This window comes from Pezoporus flaviventris, unplaced genomic scaffold (assembly GCF_033815535.1).
Source record: "Pezoporus flaviventris isolate CSIRO_AGI_PZ_B2104156 unplaced genomic scaffold, CSIRO_AGI_Pfla_v1 ptg000066l, whole genome shotgun sequence".
NCBI classification, from domain to species: domain Eukaryota; kingdom Metazoa; phylum Chordata; class Aves; order Psittaciformes; family Psittacidae; genus Pezoporus; species Pezoporus flaviventris.
The window spans coordinates 24,196,055-24,215,855 of NW_026892614.1; the positions used below are offsets into that span (position 1 = coordinate 24,196,055).

At 39.2% G+C, this 19,801-nt stretch overlaps 1 protein-coding gene across 4 annotated transcripts in view; it reads right to left on the minus strand.

The window, feature by feature from the left end:
• Positions 1–333: 333 nt before the first annotated feature.
• The window catches only part of IPCEF1 (interaction protein for cytohesin exchange factors 1), a 41,675-nt gene continuing 22,207 nt past the window's right edge, over positions 334–19,801 (minus strand). For 3 of the 4 annotated variants that reach the window (XM_061471549.1, XM_061471552.1, XM_061471551.1), the window contains 3 exons: positions 14,001–14,370; positions 5,025–5,215; positions 334–1,555 (listed from right to left, as the gene is read on the minus strand). In XM_061471549.1, the coding sequence (XP_061327533.1) occupies positions 1,355–1,555; positions 5,025–5,215; positions 14,001–14,370 (762 nt within the window). In that variant the 3' untranslated portion in view covers positions 334–1,354. The remainder of the gene's footprint in view (positions 1,556–5,024; positions 5,216–14,000; positions 14,371–19,801) is intronic. The other variant, XM_061471550.1, reaches the window with a different exon arrangement.

Here is a 19,801-nt window from a genome sequence, read left to right on the forward strand (position 1 = left end):
CTCATATTTATACATATGCAGAAAATAAGAAGGATAAAACTCAAGCTTAGGGTTTGGTTTGGCTTACTGAGAACAATGAAGTCAAAAAATTATGATCCTACAGCAAACCTCTTAACATACTTATTATTGTTTGTCCCAGTGGAAATTCTGAACCTTTCTAGAAAACTTCTTTTCCTGGCTTAAGTTGTACAGATTTTCTTCATCTAAAACTCAAAGCTAGAAAGACAGAAGGAAAAGTTACAACAGATGTCCCAGAGTAATCTCAGCTGTAGAACCATTACAGTGATACATAATGAAACAAAAACCAAAGAGGCATTTCAAGTCAACCTGGTCTTTGTATGCCTATCTACATCAGGAAATTAGCATATATAAATATATAAATAAAACATATATACAGTACATAGTCACATTCATATAAGCCATAAAATGACATATATTTACAAAAATATTTGCAGCTCTGTTTTACACTTTCAGGTCCACATCAGGGATTTAATTATTTAGCTTCTGCCTTGTGAATTTGATCACCTTCCTAAGTAGGAATCTGGGATGAACTTGTACCTCATATGTTCCCAATGGTCAAAAATAAGAAAGAAGAAAATAATCTTCCAAGGAATTCTGCAAAGTCCGTAAGAAAAGTTGAAACTTGTTGAAGCATTAGCTGCCTCAATGAAGAGTAAATTACATGTTAGCAAACATTGAGAGACCTTCTCTTCTTCATGTAGAAAGACAATACCTTGGTCTGGTCCATAAATAAATTTGAAACACATAAAACATCAGGCAGAGCACAAATCAGGTGCCTGACAGGTGACAGGTGTCTATAGAATAAACTCATGCATAATTACTATTCTACTTGTCTGAGTTTAAACTTGTAGAGTTGTGAAAGTGAAGGTAGAGATGAAAATGCATACATCAGGTTACCTTACAGGGTAAAATGGTGGAGAGTAGACTATATCCTGCTGGCACTGTGTTAGCTTCCTTTAAGGGTAAGTTACATGGTTAAAACAACCCCAAAGATCTCACATTTATACTGTACCTATTACACAGCTCTGTGACTTCCAGGAGTTGGACATACTTAATTTACTTCTCCAAAGATGGAAAAACATTTCTTCACTTCTTCATAAAGTAGTCTTTTTAGGTATGCAGCCCAGGTTCAGGCATGTTTTTTTTAACCTGGAAGATTTGCCCTTTTGACATGAAATGAATTTTGCAAGAGGTATTAAAGCTTTGGAGAAGGGGTTGTTTTCCTTTCGAAGAACACTTGGAAAAAACAAACTTCAAAATGCAGAAGTTTAAAGTGCCTGTACGTGAAGACCCATGAGGAAAAATCTTGCAATGAACCTTTTGAAACATGGCCTCAGATAGAACTTTCAGTGATAGGCTGTGGAGTCATCTCTTGCTCCTCGCTATTCTCTGTGGATACATCCTGGGCCTCCTGCTGCTGATAAATATCGTGGACCAGCATGATGTTTGTGTTCCTCCACTCTCTGTACTTCACTGCTGTCAACTTTGGGTCCTCTAGCAACTGGTTAATTGTGGCCAGGTCATGCTCCTTACACTAGGAAGAGAATAAGTGGTTATTTCCTACTGAAAAAATCAAGCTCATTGTCCAGACCAAAAACAATCTGGGAACATTAGAGAACCATGTCACAACAAGAAGTGACAATTATCCATTCTCCTAGCAACTTGTTTCCATTTTTAGATCATAGATCAAAGTTAAATCCACAGCAGAAATCCATCCCATTTGAAGGCCAGATTTTGATTTCATGTAGATTGCTTTATAGGATTCTTAGCAAAGCTTCATGAGAAAGGATTCAGTGAAAATTAAACGTTGCTATGCTGTCTCACAAGTTAGTACTTGCATTAAACTAGACACAACGTTTGTTTCTGCATTTCACACCAGTTGCAACTGTCTTAAAAAATACTTATTCACTGAAGAAATCATAAATGTCACTTCTCTGGCAGCTAGACAGAAAATAATTTTGGATATAATCTGTGCACTGGCAGTAGAGTGTCCAGGACATATGGCTGCTAATACATCTACCACCAGCTACCACTGATAAATCTGGTCTCTACTTTTAGAACAAAGCAGCTCAGACCATATATTGCAAGCACCCTGGATCAATTGTAAGATGTGAGCTGTCACTAGTATAGGGGCACTGAGACACTTTATGCCACAGAATCACAGAATGGTTGAAATTGGAAGAGACTTCCAGAAGGCATCTGCTACAACCCACTTTCTCAAGCAGAGCCACCTGGAGCAAGTTGCTTAGGACCATGTCCAGATGGCTTTTGAATATCTCCAAGGATGGAGACTCCGCAGTCTCTCTGGGCAACCTGTTCCAGTGCCCATTGACCCTCTTGATGTTCAGAGGGAACCTCCTGTGTGTCAGTTTTCATCCATTGCCTCTGGTCCTGCCGCTGGGCACCGCCAAAAAGAGTCTTGCTCTGCCTTCTTAGCACTCTCCTTTCAGATATTTATATTCATTGATGTCCTCACATTTTCTGACACAACAAAGCACCCTGCTTTTCCTGCCCTTGTTGCTTATCCATGCAGCAGACCACAAGATAAAGAAGCCTTAGTTAGCAGCTACAGTTTCTTAATGGAGGCAACATGCTGCGCTAACAAACCCTTACTGCTTTTGCTCATCTCCATTACCCTCCAATATCTGAAAGCAGTGGAATAGTTCCAATCATGTTCTGCTGCCACCAGTTTTATGACACTTAAGGACACTCTGTGCTAGTGGCTGCCTTGGAAACACCTTGAATAAGTTCCTACAAATTCACACCACTTCCCTGATAGTAGCAATTGGCTGCCTACACATCTGCATCCCACTATTTGTCTAATGAACTATCAGCTACTGTAATTCCTCTTACGCCTGAGCCTCTTTTTAAACACAAAAGCTTATTCAACTTACACAGGTCCTACCTTCAAGACCTAAGGAAGAAGCCTTGTAAGAAAAGCCTTGTAAGAAGGAAGAAGGCTTCTGGCATTGATGCAGAGATATGCACAGTTAGCCTAAGAGAAGAAGAGGAGGCATGGAAGTAGAAGATTGAGAAGAGTATTTTCAGTGGATGAACTTGGTGGCAAAAAGCAATGCCATAGAATTCTTCCTATACCACTAAATCTTTTTCCCACATTCACTGTGATGCATTTGCACACAGCTTCCCTCTCTTCCAAGCTATGCAAAGCATGTTTTGTTAATGATATGTTGTGGCAGCTGTTGTTAAAGATGTGGAGTCAAAAGTCCAACATTAAAATTACACTGAATCTTGCATAAATCACATCTCAAGCTAATAGGGTTTTAATTAAAGCAGAGTAAATATGGATCAGCTGTGAAAAAAATCCTGATATTTCAATTTCCAATAGATCATTTCCAATTATCTCATGTCTCATGTCACACGTTAAGAAAATTGACTTTAAAAGCACATAGTGCCACTGATGCAAAAAATACAACAATTTCTCACTGCAGGCATTTGCCTTCCAGACAGGCTAACTTAAACACTGCTATGTATAGAACTCTGTGAGAAAATTTCTGCACTATATTTGTCTTGTCAATACTCCAATTTCTTAGTTTGGGGAAAGCAAAAAAGATCAACATATTTTATATATTATGCACACTCCAAAAATTATTTTTCTATATTAAATGCAAGTGTTAGACAAACCTAAGTTTGCAAATACTGCTAATCACAACTTATATAATACTCCTTTACTCAATCAATGCAAAGCTGTTATCCTTGCTCATGTCTGTCCGTAAGGCTTCCTTTCAGCTCCATACTAATGAAATTGATTATCCCACAAGATGATACAACTCTATTTTGTACTAAATGGTTCTTAGATTTATTAGGGAGGCTCCTATGAGGGAACACTTCACAGTATTTTCCATATTTAGCTTCCTGTCCCATAAAATAGGCATATTTTTTAAACTAACTTTCTGTTATAAAATAGGCTCACATTTTTGCTGGTGCAGGTGAATACTGCTTTAGTCAGTACCATGTCACTGAAGACTGATATTGAGCAAAAACTTCACCAGGTCTCAAACAGAGCCAGAAAGAAGGCCTTTAGTCCCACTCATCTCTTTGACTGTATCTTCAGGAATTTTAACACAGGCTGAGATGCCAAAGCCAAGCCTCCCATTGCAACTAATAATCACATCAATGATGGCACTGATAGAAGTTTTTACATGCATTTTTTTCAGCTTATAATGCCTGAAGCTAAATACACTCACTTGAAGAAAGATATTAAATTCCTGCTTCTAATTCATACAAAAAGAGACAAGTGAAGCCCCAGGTTCGCATTATTCTTTCTTCTCTTCACAATTTAAATGCTATGATTAAGCTTTCTGTTTCCCTCAGTACCATTCAGAAGCAGGTTTTGAAATCCCGTGATACTTGATGCTGGTGAGTAAACAGCCCCATAAATCCCTATATTCCAGACAGATTTACTGGCCCTTTCAGGGAACAACCCTTGAATACACACCCCACCCCACCCCCCACCCCCCTTCAGTTCATGATGCATTTCCAAAATAAAAGCAGGATGCTTTTGTTATTAAAAATATTTTAGTTACAGGAGGTATTTACAATAGCTTTGGCACATCCTGTACATTCTCCAATAATCACATAAGGAAAACTTTTTTTGGCTCAGGGTCATTTTCATGCTTTATCATCAATGTACTTTGTCTGCTCTTCCTTTTTTAAGGCTCCCCTGTTTAGTGTATTCAGCTGAGCTTGCAAGTTTTCCAGCTAACTAAAAGAAGCTTTCTTTATTAAATTTTCCAAGAGGGCTGGAACTTCTGCAAGAAGGGTCCCTTCTGAACTATTGCCTCTGCTTCCAGTTCAAATTGAACAACAAAACACACAGCAGTATTCAGAATGAAGTAGAAAACAGTTTCAAAATCTTAACCAAATTCTCTGGGGCTTTAAGTAAATATGTAATTAGCATTTGGCTGAAGTCTAACCTTGCTGCTTTTTTTAGCCAAACTGTGCCTTTCTCTCAGGCTTTTCACTGGCCAGCTCTGCAATCTCACCTTTAATGTGCTGTTCAGCATTCGAATTTTGTGGAGCTTCTCATTAATGGAGGGGTTTTTGCTGCGTTTGATAAATGACTTCCTAAGCTCCTTCTTCGTTGACAGCCGACGATCACCAGTGGGAGACAGGCTTGCTTGTTCTAATGACTTGTAAAGTCGCTCCATCTCATCATTATCACATTTTTCCTGATCTGCAAAGAAAATATAGATTGGGTATAAGAACATGAATGTGGCAGGAAATGTTCAGCCATCAGGAAGGCTCTTAGCCAAATCAAAAAGTCATGGTATTAGAGTTAAAATTAAGGGCAATTTTTAGGGTAACTTATAGAGTAATAATGCATATAAGAAAAACATATTACCAAACTCAAATTCTTTTAAGAATCAGGTTGTGATCCAAACAGATATGAGCATGTATTTACACTGGTAGAGTGCTGCTTTCATGCTCCAAGTATACCACAGAGGGAACAACTGTCAGTGATGCTACATTTGAATGAGAACAACTTTGATAACATTTATACCCATCTACCCTTCCTTACATGCTGCATAAAGTGAATTACATTTCTACCTGGCAACTCACAGGTCAAATTCTATTTGGTGTACCAATTCATTGCCAGGTTTTAAAGCAGAATTTAAAAAAACTGAACAATGAAATAAAGCATAGGGACATTTCAGAGGACTCAAGAGAAGGTCCGTAGAAAATATATATAGAAAAAATATAAAAGCGAGAACCCTTGGGACACATGATGCCTAACTCCTGAGTTTCATAGATTGCAGCACAGAATTCACTGTGGTGCCTTACAACAGAGCCATGATTATCTCCACTTTAATTATTCTGATGGCTCCCAAGCTGCAGCACCATCTTCCATGACAGAGAGGAAATGAGAGGAAAAGCTAGTAAACAGCTGAGAATGAAGAATCTTAAAATAAGATAAAAACTGAAGCAAAGATATTTTTCAAAATAAAACAGCTTTAAAATGAACAGTCAGAATCTAAAAATGCACCAGACATATATGAGTTATGTGTTTTGGCAGAAGGCCATATTCAGCAACAGACTGTGCAACTGTCTTCTTGTCCCTCAGTCCACACTGCAAACTTTTCTACTTCAGTGTTAGCTAAAGGAAAATCTTAAAGTTATTGGTGTTTTCAGGGTGCTAACGAATCCCTCAAGATCCACCGGGATAACATCTGGGTTTATTTCACTGAGGATAGTGGTGGTGCTTCTTCTCAACTGCAGTCCTCCATGTGACAGTCAAATTGGCTGGGCACTTTTTTCTTCTATCAAAAAGTTAAACATTGACTTTTCTAAACCATCTTCAGTCAGAAAACTTTTTCTGAACAAAAGGAAGAAGTCCTTTTGCTCACTTACGCTGCAGCATAAAGGCTTCGACATAATCAGCACACTTAGGAGACTGCTCCTTATCTTTTCCATGTTTTAAAAAGAACGGCATCCTCCTACACTCCAGTTCTTTCTAAATATTTAGGTTACAAGAGAAGCTTATGATATGCTACAAATATTTGCCTTCACTGTGTTGCTGGTCTTTTTTCCATTATTTTGTCATTATAAAAAACCTGCTGTAACTTGACAAAAACTAAATATAGCGTCCAACATTGGTACATGCTGGGGGAGGAAAAGGAAAACTGTTGTATATTTAACAAGCTGCGGGAAATAGAAAAAAAATCGCAAGTGTAAGTCATAATACACAGCAGCAGTATTTCCTGGAAACTGTCAGGTCATGCCATGAGGCTCGTAATTATAAAACTAGCTTCCTGCCTACTTTCTTGGGATGAAGCAGCTATTTGTTTCATTAGCCAACTCCTGCAAAGGACTGGCTCAACTCTGCTGTAGACATTACCCATCACGACTATACACAGTATCATTATGAGAGATAAAATTACCTTTATCAAATACTAAGAAGTATATAAGCAGAAAAAAAGTTTCCATTGATCCCGTATAGCAATTTTAAAAAACAGTCAAGCCATGGGGACATAAAGTCCCTGCTCCAGATATTTCTTAAGTCTAACTTATTACGCTCCTCAGTTTCCTAAAAGGGTTACAAAGCAGTAAGCATGCAGAAACACCCTCACTGAACGCTCTTCTTCCATGCATTATGGGTGAAGATGAAGAGGACAGTACTAGCACAGAAAAAGATGGAGCCAAAGTCAGAAAAGCCCAGCAAAAGCTACCAGATGATGCACTTGACCAGCAATATGCACTCGGCTCCTGCATTCTTTCAAGATTGCAACCTTAAACTCCTCTCCTATTTCTTATTATTCCACTAGTCCTACCCCCAAAGGATTGATCATGGTCAGGTAATTCCAGAGGGAAAGGAATTTGCCACATTCTTCAGATTGGGTGGATAAAGGGAGTGTCAGTGAAACAGCTAAATGGGTTTTCAGGAAACAGTTGGAAAACAAGCATGAGTGAAACCTGCAGGCTGTGTAGAGCCAGATAAGTGTTATGTAGTACTTTTGTTTCCATCTTTCTTTGCACTGATAAGCAGTGAACTTCTCCCACAACAAGGATCAACAACAAGTTGTTGTTCTCCAACAGAGAGAGCCACTCTTCATCAGGGACTGTAGTGATAGGACAACAGGTAATAGGTTCAAACTTAAACAGGGTAAGTTCAGGTTAGATATAAGGAAGTTCTTTGCTGTGAGGGTGGTGAGGCACCAGAATGGGTTGCCCAAGGAAGTTGTGAATGCTTCACCCCTGGCAGTGCTCGAGGCCAGGCTGGACAGGACCTTGAGCAACACTAACCATTCTATGATTCTATAACAGCACAGAAATAACAAAACAAGGTCTTAATACTGTGATTTTGCATAGAAGCAGATACTGTTGCTATTGACAAAGAGTATGACTGCCAATAAGCCTCTATAAATTGAGGGCTTACTGTCTGATACCTATCTGGACTTTCACCTTCAATGCCTTGAGTTCCCGGGAGCCAAGCTTAAAAAGCAAAAGCACACATTTTGCAGGCTTGAAGCTGCCACTGAACATACTAAATTGATGCTGTAAATCTGAAAAGGGGAGAGGTAATGGAAGAAAGGGAGAGACATTACGTCTGACAATCAATTAACAAGCCCAATAAAATTACCTGTGATAAGAAAATATATTTCTCCTCACTCACACAATGGTGCATTATGTATTTCACAAGGCTCTTAATGCCACCAAAGTAAACAAAGTAAGCACTGCCTGTAGTTTCCTTGCTTGTTTTCCCCATAAAACACCTGAGAGAAAATTAAGGTTGGATAACAGAGATGAAGGCACGTAACTTAAAGGCTTAAGCACAGACTGGACTTTTTCCTCCGGATTCAAACATTCACAGCACATTTTCCCAGAACTTGGTATTGTTTAATTCCCTTGCAGTTAGAGCACTGACCTGCAGATGAGGAAGTTTCTATCAGAAGCACAGGCATTCACCAGTCCTGTATTTTCAGGCTTTGGGGATTTGTATTCCTCCTGTGAACCCGGGGCTGTCTAGACAATACTACTGAATTGTTACTAAACATTTGTTTTCCATCACAAAGTAAAACTTTATGCAAAAAGCACATAGTACACAAGCTCAGACCCTGATGTGAAAACCAGTAAATTGTCTGTTTCAGCCTCCCTAAGCTTTGTTAACCTCTGAAGGTTTGTAATGATGGATATATTCCACTGGCAAAAGTTCTTTATAACATGGGCAGGTTGGGCCCCACTAACACTGTTCTGGCGTAAGTTTTTCGAGCCAAGTCACACAGCTAACCTCAAGCAGATTTAAAATCACTTCAAAATATAATATTGCAAGTTATCTTTTCCACTGCTACTCCTCAAGCTAACCACTTGCTGGCTCAGGCATGCAAGTTAGGAAACAGAAATGCTATTACAGCACTTCTTTATCTTATCCTATTTTAGAGATTAAATACATTCATTTTTCTCTCAGGACCTACTGAATGATAGTGTTAAGGAACAAACAACAGTGGAAGGATATTAGGTACTGTGTGCATTTATGAGCATGTACATGCACACAGGGGAGCATGTGCATTCTGCACTTTCTCTTTCCCTTAGCAGTATTAACTAATCAATTCTGTTGAGTGATGCCACCGGGAGGATCACTCTTCGTGTATCCCTCACCATACTCTTCACCCCAAGCCTTGCAGCCTGCTAAAGCTTCATTGCACTTCTGGAAAACTTCTGTAGCATATAGCTTTTTAACTTTGTCAGACTTCACAGAGAGGAGATCAGAAAACAACCAGTGGTGACCTGAGGAAAAGGGAAGTTCTGCCTCGATATATTCTAATGTTCAAAAGAAAGTGATATTCTAGGTTGGGGTGAGGAAAATAAGTAATATTTCAAGCAAGTCATATAACTTCTGACAAATTCTGCTTCAGGAGATGTGAAACAATTTTGTGGCTTGATGCCACTTATCTGGAATTTCCCTCTAACTAACAGGAGATATTACAGACAAGAGCAAGCTTCCAGAGGTTCAAAAGTCCAGCTTTTCACCTCCTCAATTTTCAACTTCCACCTTCCTGTCGGCCAACTTGCCCCAGGTGGGAGACATTAAGGTATTGAGACTCCCCACCTTGCAGCAGCAGTACAGGAGCCATCCTATAATCTCAACTTTAATGCTCTTTAAGCCCACAAAAGTGAAATTATCCAGAACTTTTCAAAAAGCAGCTGTGAAAAATGAAGCTGATTGTTTCCGAGTGGTGACGATACAGAAATAGGGAATGTTTGGCAGAAGGAGCATTATAAATTGAAAACTGCCTCTAACAGAATATATTTTACAAAATCTAAGTTAAGAGAGAGTGAGAGAAAATAATAGGAAAAGTAAGTTACCATCAGCAGTTACATGCTCTTGACTATAACAGTACAGTGGATTCAGCAGCGAGGGATAGCATTTTAACAGACAGTGAGAGAAATGGAAACAGCACTAAATATCTCTTTTTCAGAGAGTTCAGAAAACCATAACACCACAGTTTTCATTGTGATTTTTAAGGCATTTTTAATGAGAAACAAAATAATCATTTAAATAAACACAGTTGTTTCTCTACACAGTTGCTGTCATGATGGGCCTACTTCTTGGCTAGTCCCAGTCATGGTCTAGCCATTTTCTGTAACTTTGCAGAGGAACTAAGGGGCCAGAGCACATCAGAGGATCTGTTCTGGCTGTTACTGGCACAGGCAGACTCCAGAGGGGAAGAGGATGTCAGTTCTGAGAAAAGAAGGAATTGAATGCATCCAGCTCCTATTTAACCAACTCCTTCCCATAAAACCAGCCTGGACAAAATTCAGGTGGTGTTTGAAAAAACTTTCTATGTTTTTCAAAATACCGGCACACACCATTTCTACCAGCTTCTGTGCACTAAGCTAAAATAAACTGGAAGCGGTACCATAAGAATTTCTTGCCAAGAGGTATTAACATGATAATAAACCCTCAGAAAATGCAAGGAAGAAGGACGTTATCATTATAGTAGAAGATCCCCTAATAAATACAATATGTTCCTGTTCTTTTATAATAACCTCTCAGTTTCTGTGCCTTCCTTTTGTTACCATAGTTTCTGAAGATGGTGCTCATGGGTCATAATCAGCTACTTTCTGTTGCAGTGGGTACCAGAAGAAATAAAAAGGATGGAGTTTGGCTGCAGAGCATATCAAGCCATCCTGAACGGGGCAAAGCCAGCTTCTGGATACAGAGCACGTAGTCATATAATTGTTTGTAGTCTCAACCATTTCTTGTTTACCTTTTAGTTTCTTTGTGTCACAGGCAGCTTTGAATCCTTTGTCACTGTGCACGTAGCAGGCTGCAACATGGAGCTCAATTCTAATACTTAATATTCAGTATTCTCACAAAGTAAATGGAAATATAATTATGATCTTTCAAAGACAAAACTGCTAAACTCTCCTTTTTTGTACCTTTGTATTACTCCCTGGTATATAAACTCCCCTAGTAATTGGTGCTGAGAATGGTCATAACATCACTAAAAGTGTCTGGAAAGGTCATTAAAAATATCATATGGTACAGCACCCTGTACCAGACACAGCTGCTTAGCAGAGTTCATTAAATAATTTCAATTGAAAAAGTAATCCATGATCATTTAGTTGAATCTGTAGTTTCTCTTGCAGAGATTCATTCATATATCTCTGAGAAAATCTTCTTTCATTGTTTAACTCATAACTGAGGTTTCTTCACTATTTTTGTAATTTCATGATAAGCTCTTCCCACAAAACCACACCTATTCTTTCTGCCTTCTAGGTGCCAGCTTTTGCCACACTGGCTTCCATGTCTGACTTTTGCCAACAAAAGGGCTCTTCAGTTCTTGAAAACTTTCCCCTCTGCTCTAGGCTACTATCAAGTACAACTAAAAATTCCTTATGGGGTTTTACTAAGCAGAATGTGGTCACAAAGCAGAGTGTGACAGTTTTTTTCCTATCCTCACAAGGAGAAGAGGAGAGCATGGACAAACATGAAGGCTCTGTGGGGAGTGGGTTCAAAGACCAAATAGCTGTTCTGACAACAGAAGGGCCATCTGAACATAGATAGGACGTGCTTTCAGGACAGATTTCAATGCAAGATTAACCTGTCTCCTGGATGCAGTCTCATTGCTCTGAAACATGATGAGCTGTCAGAAATGCACTGTTCAGAAATGCAAATAATACAGACTGCACTGAAGTATATACTCTTGTTTCAATGATAACAAGAGTTATCAACTAGCTGGAGGGGGAAATTCTTGGAGGAAAAGACACAGAACCAGAATTGCACTCTTTTTGATAACTTTTGTTTGGAACTTAAATGCTATTTTTATGTTAATCCTTTTTTTCTACCTCATTCTCAAATTGGGGTAGCTTAATTAATCTCCTTGCACATTATTTCATTTATTTTTTCAGTGGTCATTATGGGGGAAGGTCCCACACACCAACACTCTGTCCCCTCCCCCACTATGCAGACTGATAAAGAAAAATGCACGTATTTTGTACATCTTGCTTGTTCAATAATGGGTTATGATGCAGACAGTAACTAGTGAGGTTATATGGTTTCCATAGTGACGGTCCCATTAAAATGATCTATTTATGGAATTCCATCAGAGACCACTGGCCTGGTTAGGATGGAAATGTGCTGCAATAAGGGTTGGACATTAGCTAATCAGTAAGCAGTAGAAGAATCCATTTCCCTAGGAATATTTTTAGGAAAATAAAACCAGCTTGCAAAGGGCAGGACTATACCAAAATGTGCTTTGATTTACATTTATATTGGTTTTATTGTTAGCATTACTGAGCCTGTCAAATGTGTCATGCTAATTCTATGACCATCCATAAAAGTACTTGTCACCCTCAGAGCTACGATGGAAAGTATTAACCTATACATTGTTGCGTGATTGCTGACACTACTAAAGTACCATATTTTAAGCAAAAGTTTAGATTTCTAAAGAGCAGCCACTGAATCTTGCTCAACAGGATCTATAAGCTACCATGCCATATATGATATGACCTACGCTCCAACAACCCACTTGAATCTACCTATTAATGTACCTAAGGCATTACTTAGTTGAATTTCACCCAGAATTACAGAAGGCAATACATTTAATACAGCTTTGTGACATTTTCATTAGGGACCCCATTTCTACAAGTCCCAGCCTTTTCACTACTTGCAGTGCCAGAACTCATGGAAATCAGATTCCACAGCAATTCTCTCAAAACATCTACTCTTTTTTGCCACAGAAAAAAAAAAAAGGCACACTATTTGTTTTAATTCTCACTGATCTTCATTGCTACAGGTCCTCTAGCAGAGCAACCTAGAAGGTGGATGCTGAAGCTGAGCACAAAAACCTCGGAACTGATTTTCACTTTTGATGGAATGTGTACTTTGCTCAATTTCCTTTTATTTTTCTTGTAAAACCAGAAAAACATATGACAAAATAAAGGCATGTTAACTGTTTATATTTGTAAAACAATTTGGACACTGACAATGTACCTAATGTGCCTCACACTATCATTTTTCAATCAGTGCTGAGTTCACCTCCAGAGAAAAAAAACAAGTATGAAGTGAGTCCCATACTGTTTCTTTCCACCTTTGCATTACCTTCAGCCCAAGCTTTTGGATGCACCTTTAGTTTGCATTGCACTGAGACAACAATGCTCCTTGCTTCAAATCTTTACAGGGATTTGGGATAATGGGTAGAGCTGATGCACAGGAACATCGTTGCTTCCTTAGGTATTACCTTTCTAGGCAGCATCCTGTGCATCTTCTCACTTCAGCACATTGCATGCCAGAAACGCCTCTTACGCTTCAACTGCTTTAATACAGGAAGAAGCAGCTTTGCTCAAAAGGCAAGCCATATTGCCTTGCTATGCATGAGAGTTATTAACAGTAACAGGAACCAAACTCTGGAACTCTGCCACCTTTTTAATTTAGCAATACATTTTGGTAGAAGAACACCTAAGCAGATACCCATTTCTTTAAACAGAATCCAATCTTAATGGACTTTCTGGTTCAGGATTGCAGTTGTTTCCTCTTGATTACAACGAAGCTCAATGAAACAAATAGGAAATATGTACTGGAAGTAAATGCAACTGCTTTTATTTTTAAAACTGGATTGACCATAATTACATGGTCATAATTACAACTGCATATGGCATTTTGCTTAGGGTGTCAGTTCTGTGACACACTTTCTTAAAATATTGGTTCACTCCTAACTAATAAGACATCTGTATTGAAATAAAGAAAGCTAATAAAAATACATCTACTTTGGGATTTTATACAGAAGCTATGATCTTAACATATAGGTAAAATCTGAGAGAAGCTGTATAGGTACTTACCAGTTAGATACTAAGTTATATGTAGTGCCTAATAAATCAAAGATTTTTACAAATGATATGCCACTGGAAAACTCCTCAGTGAAGAACATAAAGGAAGGAAGGGGAAAGGAAGCTGAAGAAACCCCCCGAGTTCCCACAATGTATGGCTCTGCAGACAAAAATAAATCTCATTAGCTCACCTTTGGCTAGTGATCTCTGTCCTATTGCATCTGGCACAGCTAGACAATGTGTATCCAGACCTAAAAAAGAGTTTGGGGATCCACCACTGGGTTTGGAAAGCCCAGCCTCCTGGCTTTCTGCCACTTCTCCGCAGTCTGCTTCTGGTGGCTCATCAGAGTGAATCTGTACACAGAAAGTTAAAGGCTGATCACCATCTTCTGTGGCAGAGCTGTTAACTAGGTCAAGCCAGGACTGCCTCTCGGAATAAACCACTTTGGATGTCAAGGAAGAAGATGACTCTTGGGAGTTGAAAGTGCTTTCAGGAGAAGAGAGGGAACAAGATGCTTCATTTGATAGAATCGAGGTGAAAGAAGACTTCTGCTGATCCTGCTTTCCAGAAACAAATAGGGTGAGGGGAGAAAAAAGAAAAATTATTTCCAAGTTATTCCTGTTCCTAGGTTGTACATTTTATAGATATGCAGCTGAAATGTCAATGAAAACCTTATATAATCTGATTAATTATCCATCCAAACAGACCTGAGTTACAGCATTCAATCTCCTACAGAGCAGTAACTTCAGAAAATAAGCCAAAAGCAAGCCAAAGATAAAACAGATAAAAACTTGACAATGTTCAGAAATAAAAGACCAAGGAAAAATGTTTGGTATAGCCTTCTATGCTAGGTCTTACACTCATATTCACTCTTTACTTTGTCTTCGCTTTATTGGTCTGATCAACTGTGCAGAAGAGAAACTCTGAATTAGCCATTGAACATGAAGTTTTCTGGAAGCATTCAATAAATCCACCAATGCCATTACCACAGATAGACAGAAATGGGCCGAAACACTGAAGTACCTTGACCTTTGCAGCACGCAAAGCCATTTTGCCTGGTCCATTTGAGGGACTAACCATTCACCAAGGCAAGAAGGCTGACAGGTAACGTGATGGCAAGTTAGTTGTAGAAAGAAAAAGCAGTCAGTCATGTGGCAGAAGGCAAGAAACGGGGAATGGTATAATATTTGTGCTGCTCGTTAGCTGCTAAGATTCACTGTCCTGGGTTCAGCAGTAGCGGTCATTTTTCTTCTTCTTGGTAGCTGGTGCAGTGCAGTGTTTTGACTTTCAGCTCGGGAACAGAGCTGATAACAATGATGTTTTGGTTTGGCCAAGGACTTTGTGAGCCTCATGCTCTGCCAGGGAGGAGGGGAAGCCAGGAGGAAACAGAGACAGGACACCTGACCCAAACTGACCAAAGATGTATTCCATACCACAGCACGTCATGCCCAGGAGGTAACTGGGAGTGAGCCAGAAGGGCTGGGAGACTGTGGGGTTGGAGGAGGTATGGGTCGGTGCTTGGTTGGGCTGGGGGGGCGAGTTATCGGTCGGCTGGTGGTGAGGTGTTGTATTCTCTTCCCTTGTTATTTCCTTTATCATTGTCATTGGTGGTAGCAGTAGTGATCTGTGTTATACCTTAGTTACTAAACTTGTTCTTATCTCAACCCGTGGGAGTTGCATTCTTTTAGATTCTCCTCTCTGTCCCTCTAGGAGTAGGGGAAAGGCAAGAAGCAGGGGAAGTGAATGAACAAGCTGTCTGGCTGGGTTTAAACCACCACATTCACCATTCATGAATCTGAAAGGGAACCAAAACTTTGCTAGAAACACATAAGAATGCCATGAAGACGTTCTGAGGCCCTCCTTACTGTACTTGTCACCCTGCCTCAACAAGAGGACATAAAACCAGAAATGTCTCAGAGACATCTAACAATCATTGTTAGAAGATAGGATTTTAATAAGTGAGGCTATGACAGATGCACAGTTCCATGTAAAGACAGGTTGAGAGAAAGAACAAAGTATATAGCTTCCTAGGCAAGCAAATAAATGCCCGGATCTACACAACTCACACATGAAGAACTAGCACCACTCTGCTTCTTAGTCACAAAACACCACTGAAAGATGAGCCAAGAGAGCCAAATACACAAGTAATACATGCACAAACACACTAATATACATACAAATACCTTTAAGAGGATTATTGGCAGTAATAAAGTAATAGAAGAAAAAGGAAGACAAAGACTCAGAGTGAAGCTTTTAGCAGAAATCATCAGAAATCTTGACAAAATCATCATGCTAGATTTCTTGGATCTGCTACTGCAGAAATTTACTCCTGCAAATCATCTGCTACTGGCTAATGCCAGAATCTGAATACCAGAGTTGATGGACCACAGCTCTGGCCAGTTTATGTTCTCAATACCTATGTAGAGTAGATCTGTCTAATAACTAAAACGGATGATAACCAGACTGAAAGTATTGAAAATTACTGAGAAGGTGTTTCTAGGGAGACCCAGACGAGCTGCAAACACAACAGAGGGACTAGCCTGGAATACTTATTTATAACCTGGTAAACTAGAAATAAGATGCATTCATATAAACTAGACCACAGTGACAGGGGATTTTTTATCATCATATATAAACTTCTGCTATTCAGTGTTGCTGTAACGTATACTACTTTCTTTTTATATTAAAAAAGCAAAGCAGATTTGTCTTCCTCTGCTTCTGATGTAGCTGTATCATGTAGCTACTAATCGGATCAGAAGATGAGGACTACCAATAACACATTGTGGGTCACTCTTTGTAGCACTTCCTTCAATTTTGTAAATTTTTAATCCCTTTCCTCCAAGACTGTCCCAAACACTGAGGGACCAAATTTAATTTATGTTCCTATTACAAGACGTAATGTTGTGTTTCAGGTGCATTTTCATTTTTAAAATTGAAACTTTAATAAATGCAACCTAAAGTAAAGGACAAGGAGATGCTGTCATAAACTGCATGTATGACCCTTCAGAACACAGGTAACCTAAAGCATTTATCTAAGAACTCCTATCACAAAGACAAGTTGTTGAAGCATTTGTACAGTAAAGCAACTGAACAGTAAAAGTTCTTGCTCACATGGTGTGGATGGTCTAATTTTAATTATTCAAAGACAGAAAAAAAAGATGTTAGATCACACCTCTATTTTTGTGGCAGTTGTCCCTGCAAAAGGAAATGCTATTGAAATGAAAACTGTGCCTCAGTGGGTGGAATATATTTTAGTTTTCATTTTCATTGTGTGTTAAACAAAAAATGTGGGTGAGAATAAAGATGACTTCCAGAATGTGTTTCTTTTTCTCTACATATGTTGTGGGGTTTTTAATTTGTCATGACAAATGCTTACCTATCTTACTCAAATGGTTCCTTTGCAAGTTTAGCAATCATCCATATAATAATAAATCTCCATTTGAAGACATTTAAAAAAACAGACGTTGAAGTAAGCAGATCACAAGGATTCCATTGGAGATCAATGAGTCTCTAGGCATTTTCAGAGAAAAATTATGACCACGAAACACCTCAACTGCTCTTTCGGGACTGCTACAATCTATTGTCTCAACATAGCTGCTGGTTTTTGAATTGTAAATCCATTCACATGTGGAGAAATTAATGCAGATGGTCAGTTTATCTTTTCTCCTACAAATGTTAAAAATTTACTTGTTCCTGACTTGCTTTTTTTCTTCCACAGCACCCAAAAGCATGAATAAATATAGAAAGCTCATGATCACTACTTTTTTCTTTTTTAACCTTCAGAACAGTTTGGGTCAGCAGAGAACAGAACAGCAAGCGAAAACTTTGTGCTAGAAGTACAACAACAAAACCCACCCCACCTCCGACACATAACATAGCCTGCACCTGAGTGGCTATTAGTCCCCAGACTAATAGTTTTCAGTCTGGAGCTGATCTGAAGATGTTTGAAGGTATTTCTGCTGAAAGACAGCATTGGCTTGATTTTCCAAAATGTTTATAGCTCTTAATTCCTATTTTGCAAAATTGTCTCAGGAAGAAGAAATCTAACTTAAAAAAAAAAAAAAAGAAATTAACCCATCATGCCTGTGGCATTCTTCATCCTGGGCTGCATTTCCAGAATGTCTCTTCCAGTAGCAATCTGAAAAGATTCAAGCAGTCCTTCCAAAAGTGGTGTACCCACAGAGTATCAACCCAAATCCATCACATGTTTGGGACCTTACAGCTTGATTCAAACAGTCTGTGGTGAATAAACAGACAGCAAGCAATGTTTAACCAGCCTTCCTTGAGACAACCAAGATTTCTTCTCCTAAAATTGACTTTCCAGTAGAAGCTGTGCTTTCCCAGTCCTTCCAATGGTTTTCTTGCTCCAGAATTTGTCCAGAAGGGTAAGGGGCATTAACATGGGTATTTAAAAGACTCTGACTTGCAGTCAAGCACAGCTGCATTGGTAACTAACTGTTCCTCCCCACAGCGTAAGCAAGCTGAGCATAGGGCAGACACATGGCAGCTGGAGCTTATTCCAGTGGATGCTTCTGGGGTGAAAAAATGACAACTTTGCTCAGGAGACACTAACCTCTATCTGTGAGGGAAGGGATTTTAAACTGGGGGTGAAGAGAAAGGAGGTCAGCTGCAAGAGGTAGAGGCTGGAAGGAAGATAATCTTTAGGGGAAAGGCTGAGGAAGCTGGACACAACATCTGCACCACACATCCCCTGCTAAAACATGGTGGCCAGCACTGAAGAGCAGCAAATGGGAAGGAGACAACTGGAGATCACCCCTGCAGCAACAGACTGACAAGCAGCAGGAAGCCAGAAAAACAGAGAACTAAAAACAGCACCTGTTTAAAACTCATCATCTGGAAAAATGCAGCATTCACTCAGAGGTGAGCAGATGGAAAAGACATCTACAGCCTCTTAAAGGAAAGCCACTAAGATACAAAATTCAGGACTCTTCATTATAGGCCTTAGGCCCAGAATAACTCTTGGAGACGTATTGCCAAGGTTCCTATTTTCCCCTGATATTTATAGCCAGTCAGCCACATTTGATTTCCAGTTAATATAGGCAATAAAGAATCACATTTTACACAGCAGTGAACACCACACACCCCCTGAGTGCCAGGTGAGTTGTTTTACAGTGATTAACATTAGGCAACTGTTTCAGGAGAGGAAGCGAATGCTGACTTATCTGACTGCAACAGAAGGGGACAAGTGGGTGACAGTGTGACACACACTCCCAGCTTTATGCCAGACAAGCAACCCTCTGCACGATGTCTCCTTTCATTATTGTCTGTGACCGCACAAGCTTCTTCAGCTCATCTGTATATTTCAAATTTGTTCCTACTTCACTGCCCCTGTGCCCATCTCAGCTACCAGATGTCATTTCAGCACGCCGTACAGTAGTCTGTACCACACCAACAAGGCAGAAGATGCTTCCCTTCCATGAAATGCAATGAGATGACTCAGATCAAAGGATATTACTGCTAACCTCGATGATAACTTTCAGCTAAGGAAGGGAAAGGCTTGAATTCAGGATTCTTTATTTCAGCTGCCTTACCATCCAAAACCACGTTACTCATTTCTAAACAAAGAATTCAGTAAACCTCGTATCTTAAAGTGCACATAAGTGGAGATGAGATCACTGAGAAAAGCAACAATACAGAAACAAGATTAATAGGGCAATAAATAGCTAACAATTAGGTGAGTCAACTTGATTAGACACATAAAGGTGCATAGTGCTTATTCTAATTTATGAAATTAAACAAGGCAAGAAGGAATATTCTGGGCAAATGCGCTACAGCAAGAGAGAAAAAATAACATATTTTGGGAGGATGCCTAATTTTTCATAGTCTATTTTTCAGAGGTAGAAGGAAAGAAATTATTTTATCACTGTAATAAGAGGCTTCTTTCCCTTCACTGCCACAAAAGCAGCTTCAAATTCATCAGTCTTGAGAACAACTCTCTCAAAATAACTAAGTATAAATCTGTTGGATGAT